The sequence below is a fragment of the Toxotes jaculatrix genome, chromosome 7 (genome assembly GCF_017976425.1).
Source record: "Toxotes jaculatrix isolate fToxJac2 chromosome 7, fToxJac2.pri, whole genome shotgun sequence".
NCBI classification, from domain to species: Eukaryota; Metazoa; Chordata; class Actinopteri; family Toxotidae; genus Toxotes; species Toxotes jaculatrix.
In genome coordinates this window covers 24,659,770-24,667,168 of record NC_054400.1, presented here as the reverse complement: position 1 = coordinate 24,667,168, position 7,399 = coordinate 24,659,770, and the positions used below count along the sequence as shown (strand labels likewise).

Here is a 7,399-nt window from a genome sequence, read left to right as displayed (position 1 = left end):
TGAAGTGACTTCAGAGCTGTGCTTCAGTAAAATACTTTAGTAAATGTACTTAGTTACTTTCCACCACTGTCCACAAGTCATCAAACCCAGGATGTCCGTACCACGTCCATTCAGCTTTGGTTTGCCACATTTGTCACGTGTTCTCCTGTAGCAATTGTAAATTTTCCGGGAATACCGTGAACTCATCACAGACTGCCCCCCTCTCCGGAGAAGTGAAAGTGAGCGTGTTCACACCACAGCAAAGAAAAGCCGCAGAGCGTCAGGCTTGTATCAAGAGTTATAAGAAGAAGTCTGTAATGAGGTGTGTCCTGTTTCTAAAGCTGACTGAAGTCGCACTTTAAATGCACTGGATTCGGTAACAGCTTCGACACAAACAGGGCAAGAGACGCGACAGACATGGTAAGTGAATGTCATTCTCCCGTTTGCTGAATAGCTTTGGTGTAATGGACAGCTTGGATACGAAGAGAGCAGAACGCTTCATAAAACTATGATATGATTATTTATGTTCCAATTTCCGGGCAAAGTCTCCTGAGGTGACAGCAAACAAATGAGACACGGTGGCTGTTGTTTACTGCAACGTCTTCCGCCTCAAACGAAGTTATCAAAAAAAAAAAAAAAAAAGGGGGGGGGGGGGCATCAAAGTGAGATACAAATTACGTTTTTTGTTTGGTTGCACGTGTCAGGTCGAAATTTGTCGAGATTTTTTGCAAAGAAAAAGAAAAAAAACAAGCATGATAAATGGCTTTACAGTGTTCATGTGGAGTACTTTAGTGTCACGCAGTCAGGAGCAGGGCCAGGTGTGACCTGATGGGTGATATAAAGGTATGAAGGACTGTCTCTTCGGGATTTTCAGGTTTTCACAGTGAAGCCACTTCATTAAGTTATGAATGAAGAAAGGCACGGGGACAGCATGGGTCACGACCTTCATGCGAGCTCTTCTGAAGTATGAATGATCTGTCAACACTGAAAACACGAGATTTTTGTTACTGGGTAACAGACAGCACGTGCTTTCACTGTTTCACAGTAAATCTGATTTAGTACCATATTACTCTATAATGAACATGTTATAATATGATGTAGGTGTGGTTTCCCTGGATAATGCCTTGTACATTAATGCAGGCAGGATGGAGGGAGTGAGGGAAGGAAGAAAGGAAGGAAGGAAGGAAGGAAGGAGGGGCAGCAGATCTGGAGGGGGCAGCAGTGCCTCTGCTCCCAGTTGAATTTTAAACAGACGATTGTCTAAAGACTGTTTGGTGTGCCCAGCATGAGATCACTGGGCTTTCAAGGCTATGAATCAGTTCTCACCAGTCATCCACAAGAAGCAGGTTAACTGTTCTTAGCCAGGTTCTCAAGCCTACTGTGAACTTGTACATACAGGATGTTGGTTATGAAAGTCTGTACAGGAAATGACAGTGAATTATGAGCCGAATCAAGATGCTGAGGGTGTTGTTTTGCTCTAGCTGTCAGGTCTCCTTTCCTGCTAACTTCGGAGACACTGGCTTCCTCTGGTAGGTCAGAGGGCAGAAGTGAAGGAGAAACCTGTCAGGATACTAATTACACTGAGGTCAAATTTCTCTGTAAATATCTTTCACCAGGGTTGTTATCAGTCGGTAGTTGTACCAGGCTGTTGCTGTAGGGCTCACTTACTGCGCAGGCCCTTGTGTGCAGCTTTGTCCTCACAGCAGATTTAAAGGTTATTGTTCACAGCAGCTAAAATGTAATCTTCAAGATCTGGGAAAATCTGTTCGACTTTTCTTAGTTTCATGTCTCATAACTTCTTTATCTTTTACTTTGGTTGGTGCACTTGTTGTTCTACTATATTACTCAATGGTAATTATTTTTGTTATAAGGTTACAAATGAATGTACTCTAGCTTTACTCTGTGAAAAACATGCCACAGCAGGGTGACTTGTTTTGGAATTCAAGTCTGTCACCGTTTTTATGGAACAAGAAGACAGTCAACCTGTCTGGACATGTTTCACTTTATTTACTGTTTCAAAATACTGTGCAAACTAAAACATGAAGGAAGCACAGACATAATAATCAAATTCAGCCAATCAAAAGGAGCTTATAACTTATAGTATTGTGCAGTATTGTAAAATAGATGCCCCAAATTAAAAGCATTAAAAAACAATCTGAGTAGACTGCTTCAACCATCAGCACTGCTACAGACCACTTGTTCTCTATGGGAAAGTTCAGAGGACCTGAAAAAAATTAGCAGCTAAGGCCAAAATATCCTATATTAGTCCCTAATATGGATCACGCTCCAAAAACACTGGATCCTACATTTCCTACAACGCAATGAGTAGCATCGTTTCATGAAACTCTCCCCGCTGGGTAAATGTACATGGAGGTCATGTACATGCAGGCTGTCTGTTAGAAATGTGTGGTCTCCAATACCAAGCTGAGATAACCTGATGACATCATCAGGCTCTGTTTTCTCAGACTTGACAAAAGTCCCCCCCAGAGCCACAGAAAACAGCAACTATTTCCCCAGCTGAGTAGGACTCCCCGGGACATGTAAACAGACATTTAAGCATGAAATTGGTGGAATTCCCCTTTAAGCAGCAATGGTTTTGTTTTTTTGTGCAGAGAAAACATAAAATCTGCAGGTAGGATTTTTGTGTGGGATTCAACTTCAGTCTGATGTATGCAAACGCCCAAGACCCAAGTGCATTCAGAATTTATAGGCACAAGAGCTAGATGTCATTAAAGTTTGGAAGTGCAAACCTTAGACTTGATTAAGCGCTAGTATTGGGTGCCTGATGCTATACCCACTTCCTGACCAGATCTTTGTATTTGGGGCTATTATGTGTGTAAATAAGTTACTCACATTTTTTTTAATCTAATCTCAGTTCTCAAGTGGTGAGTGCACATTGCAAGATATTTCTAGGCTGCACTTTAAAATACTGGCAATGACTGGCCATGCTATCTGCAGATGTTAACTAACTTCCTCTGTTTATCCCATAACATAAAAATCATCACATCCTGTGTGCCTGGGAATTTCTCTAAAGAAACACATCGCTGACACTGGGTGTTTACACTAAGAAGCTACCATTACGCAGCTTTCTTTCACTGTTCAAGTCCAAACAAAGTGAGCACATAAATGAATGTGAAAAGCAGCAAGTGGCTAGACATCACGTCTCACTCGATAACTATGTTGCATGTGTTGATTGATCAGGAGAATGGGAAGAGCCGCCTGCAGCAGACCCAGGACGAGGTGGAGGAGGTGAAGGACATCATGCTAGACAATCTGAACAAGGCTGAAGAGAGATCGGAGAAACTGCATGATCTGGAGGATAGGGCTGATGTGCTGCTGGAAAAGGTATGCAGCCAGAGTTCAGAGAAGCTGCCCAAGTGGAAAAAGTTAGCGTCCCAACACACTATTTTAACAAAGTGGAAGTCTCTGGGTTGTATGGATAAGGTGAATGACTGGAGCAAATGGCACAAACACTCCCATTTTCACAGGCGTCAAGGGACTGAAACTAGGAAATGTCATATTGATGTCTATAAATACACCTTAGGTGGAGCTGGAGAGGAAAACAAATGTACAATTTACATCCTGATTGTGTTTTATGGTGCTATTTTTAGAAAGGTATTTCCTATTGTTTCCTAAGATGAATGAAGTGAGCTGGTCTCCCTGGGTATGACAGAGTGAGTCCAGGACATGCCACAAGACAAATGTCCGTCCAGGGGTGGAAAAGCGGGTCACATCATTCCCACATTGCCCCCTTGGCCTGTTTTAGATCACACTGTTGAGCACTTGGATACACTTTCAGATAACATGGGTTAGGAACAGGTAAGCTGGGAACACAGCTCTCAAGTTCAACTCACTCTCACTCCTAAATGTTTTTAGGGATTTAACCAAATGTGACACGAAATGTGGCACCAGGGTGAAACTTAAAGCTGTAACGATCAATAGTTTTATCTCATTAACAAAGATCAACTCACAGGATGTGAGAGGGGTCGCTTGTATTGACGAAGTCACAGAGAATTATCACCAGGCTCTGTTGTTCCCTTCAGCTTATTTCAGCTCATTGTTTTGGTGTTGCTGCCCACATTTTACTATTTTCGTTCAGTCTCACGGGAGTGCTTTTTTTTTTTAGAAGAGGGCAGCTGTTTACAGTGAAAAAGTTCTGATGGAAGCCATTCTGTGCTACCTGTCCAGCACCAAAGTAACATTGACCAGGTGGCCAGAACAATAAGAACATAACAATTTATTCAGTACTAATCTTTCAAGATTATGTCTACACCTTTTTCCGCTGCCCCCAAGTGGCCAGAAAGGGCAGCTTTAACTGTTGGAGGCAGCAGAAACAAGCAGCAACTCAACACTGTCATATACAGTATATTATCACCTTATATTATCACAGCACAGTTTTCTCTCCAACAATTCCCGATGGCAATATCTCTCTCTTCACATGTATGTAATTCACTGTTAATATTAAAATATTGAATATTGCTGCTTAAAGAAAGGCAAAGTAGGGAAACATCTGAGAAATGTACCCTCATGTACTATCGGACATGTAAAAGCGGGTTAGTCGCACATCACTGTAACACTGTAACATCTTCATTGTTTTTTTTCCCCCCAGAGTAAAAATTTTGAAAAGACCTGCAACCAGGTGAAGCAGAAGAAAAGATGGGAGAACAAGAAGATGAAAATCGTGTTTATTGGCGTTGGAGTGGTTGCAGGACTCACCATTCTCGGACTTATAATCTTTGCCATCGTTGGATAATATGCAAGGACAGTAGTTCCTTTGATTAAGAAAGGAAAACAAGGTATTGGGACTGAGGGACACGAAGTGGACAAAGATAAAACATCCAGGAAAAGAGTCCAAACTCTGAGACTCTAGCATCTTGCCTGAACTGCTCATTCTGTGATATTTCTGTGTTATGGATATTTATGGGAGTATACATTAGTGTCTTCAATTGATATGGTACCGTTGATTGCTCGGCTGCTTCTTCTCTTTTTTAGAACTTCAAAGTCTTGTCTGGCCCATATTGGAAGGACACACCAGTTCACACATGGATGAAAGTCTTTAAAGTCAGCTGAATGGAATAAAACCTGTCTACTACCCTACCTGTAGAAACTCACTATTATAAAGGTTTCTTGACTTTAGGTTGAAACAAAGTTCTCTGGCATCACCTCACCTCTTTAAACAAAACTATAAATTACTAATATTTTTAACCAATCATCATTAGACTGCTACTCTTGTACTATTTGCTTGTACATAAGGTTCACATTCCAGAGCAACAGTCAGAAAATTGGCATCACTGTTCGCTGAACCAAAAACAGACTGCATGTCAGTCGATGAATTGGGGAGAACCAAGCATGAGTGCAAAAAGACACAGGAGAAAACAGAACAGATGCCAAAATTTGGTAAACATGCGCACACTTCAGAAAGCTTCAAATGGGACAGAATGAACATGAAATTACAGCTGTTAAAAATGAAATGTTCTCATTTGCCTGCATCATTAAAATGGGTTTTATTGCTCTTTGAGTGTTTCAGTGATTTGAGATGTTTTTCTCATACAATCTGTGATTTTTGTTTTTTGTTCGCATTATTCCCCAAAACACTGATTGTAGCTGTCCTGATCTGTAACTGCTCTATACATCAATAATGTGTGAGATGCACAGAAAACAGATTCATATCTTAAACTGCTCATATTTTTTTGCCAGATGACAAGTTTAAAATCAATTCTAACACATAATACACAAACTGTGGGTTGATAAACAATATTCTGAATGACCCTTTAGAAGCATAGAATAGAGCATTAAAAAAAAAGTTTGGGTTTGGAACTGTCAATAGTAAAGTCTAATGTTTCCATTTAATGTCAATCAGCAGTTTCAGCAAATAATATTAGTATGACCCCTGGTGGTCAATGTTTTTATTTACTTAAGATAAATATGCAGAGCAGAGGAGAAAAAAAAGTCCCTCTTTCCAGGTGCATTGTGTGATGGGTTCTGACACTTTGCAGAATAGCCACATCAGCCATTATTTTCATAATCAGAACTGTTTATCTGCTGTTGACAAATCTAATTTTAATCTCTTCAGATAATTTAAACCTCATGAAGACAGTGCAGTCAACATGTAAACATATACTGTGCATGACTAAAACCATTCAGTGACCCAGATTTCAGCCCACCACTGTCTGAAGCATGGTCATGCATCACCTTCACTTTCAAGTGGAAAATTACAGACACTATGTGACTGATCAGCAAAGCAAGATAACAGGGTTTTCCAGTTAAAGATTGTTGTTTTAAGGATTTAGTTTTGGATTTGTTTGTCCCAGGTTTGGAGACATGTTTCTAAATACACATTTAACGGTTTCTATGACTTTTTAAAAATATATTTTTAACAGAACAAATTTACAACAATTAGATAATACTTCTACAGCTTCTAAACATGGCAGAATGCACAATAGTTCACCTAAATATTGCCATGATCTGCTTCTCAGACCATGTTTTGCTGTTGATTTCCCTAGACCTGACATTTTCCATCCGTCCGCCAGATGTCCCCAGACTTTCTTTCTGTCCCCACTTCCACTTGCTCACTTGTTGTCCTTATGTGGTCACAAGTTTCCCTGCCCACTCATTCACCTGAACCCAGGTCCCTCAGCAACACTACCCTAGTACTTGCCATTGCCACCAACTCATTGTCATTTTGTCTGTTTATGCTACTGAGTATGTCTCTGGGTTGCTGTTTTTTTTTTTTTTTAATCTGCCTGTAAGCCAGTTTTTGTACATTTATTAAAGCTGCCTCGCTGCATCAGCGTGTCTTTTGTGTCTGTGTTTGGATCCACCCTGCCTTTGGTGCTCCCATCAGCTGTGACAAATACTGTATAAAACAACAAACAAATCAATAAATAAGACACTGCAGAGACGTTGTGAATAGTTTGGCAACATTCTTTCCAAGTACCGAGACACTCGTGACCTTTTTGAACCGGCAACTTCAAAACACTGCTTCGGCAGGTTTTCCTGAGTTTTTGCTGAATCCAATCTGCACAGGACTCATAATGTTGTGCATAATGTTACATGTCCAAGTTTTCAGATCAGTTTCAATTCAGTTTTACTTTTATTTGTAATTGGAAATTGGGTTTAAACAAAGATATATACATAGCATACACAGTACATTCAGCAGTGAAATAGCACAAGGATATATTAGAGTGTTTGCTTCCGGAAAAAAAGACCTTCTGAAAGCGTTGAAAATGAACCAAGCCTGTAATGAATTTAGCTTATGATTAAAAAACATTTGCTTGCATTATTATGGTAAACAGTTCCAACGTGATGTTGATTTAAACTTTATTTTGTTTATATACTGTATATATGTACCTCTTTCCAATAACCAATGGAGTTGTAGTGACCCAACAATAATAATCATCTCACATCAGCCCCTCTCATC

General features: G+C 40.1%; 1 protein-coding gene across 1 annotated transcript; it reads left to right on the top strand.

Moving 5' to 3' along the window:
* The first annotated feature begins 203 nt into the window (after positions 1 to 203).
* Positions 204 to 5,642, top strand: vamp5 (vesicle-associated membrane protein 5). The gene is made up of 3 exons (XM_041042499.1): positions 204 to 399; positions 3,181 to 3,324; positions 4,589 to 5,642. The coding sequence occupies exons 1-3, from the start codon at positions 397 to 399 to the stop codon at positions 4,730 to 4,732; spliced, it is 291 nt and encodes a 96-aa protein (XP_040898433.1). The 5' UTR covers positions 204 to 396; the 3' UTR covers positions 4,733 to 5,642.
* The last annotated feature ends 1,757 nt before the right edge of the window (positions 5,643 to 7,399 follow it).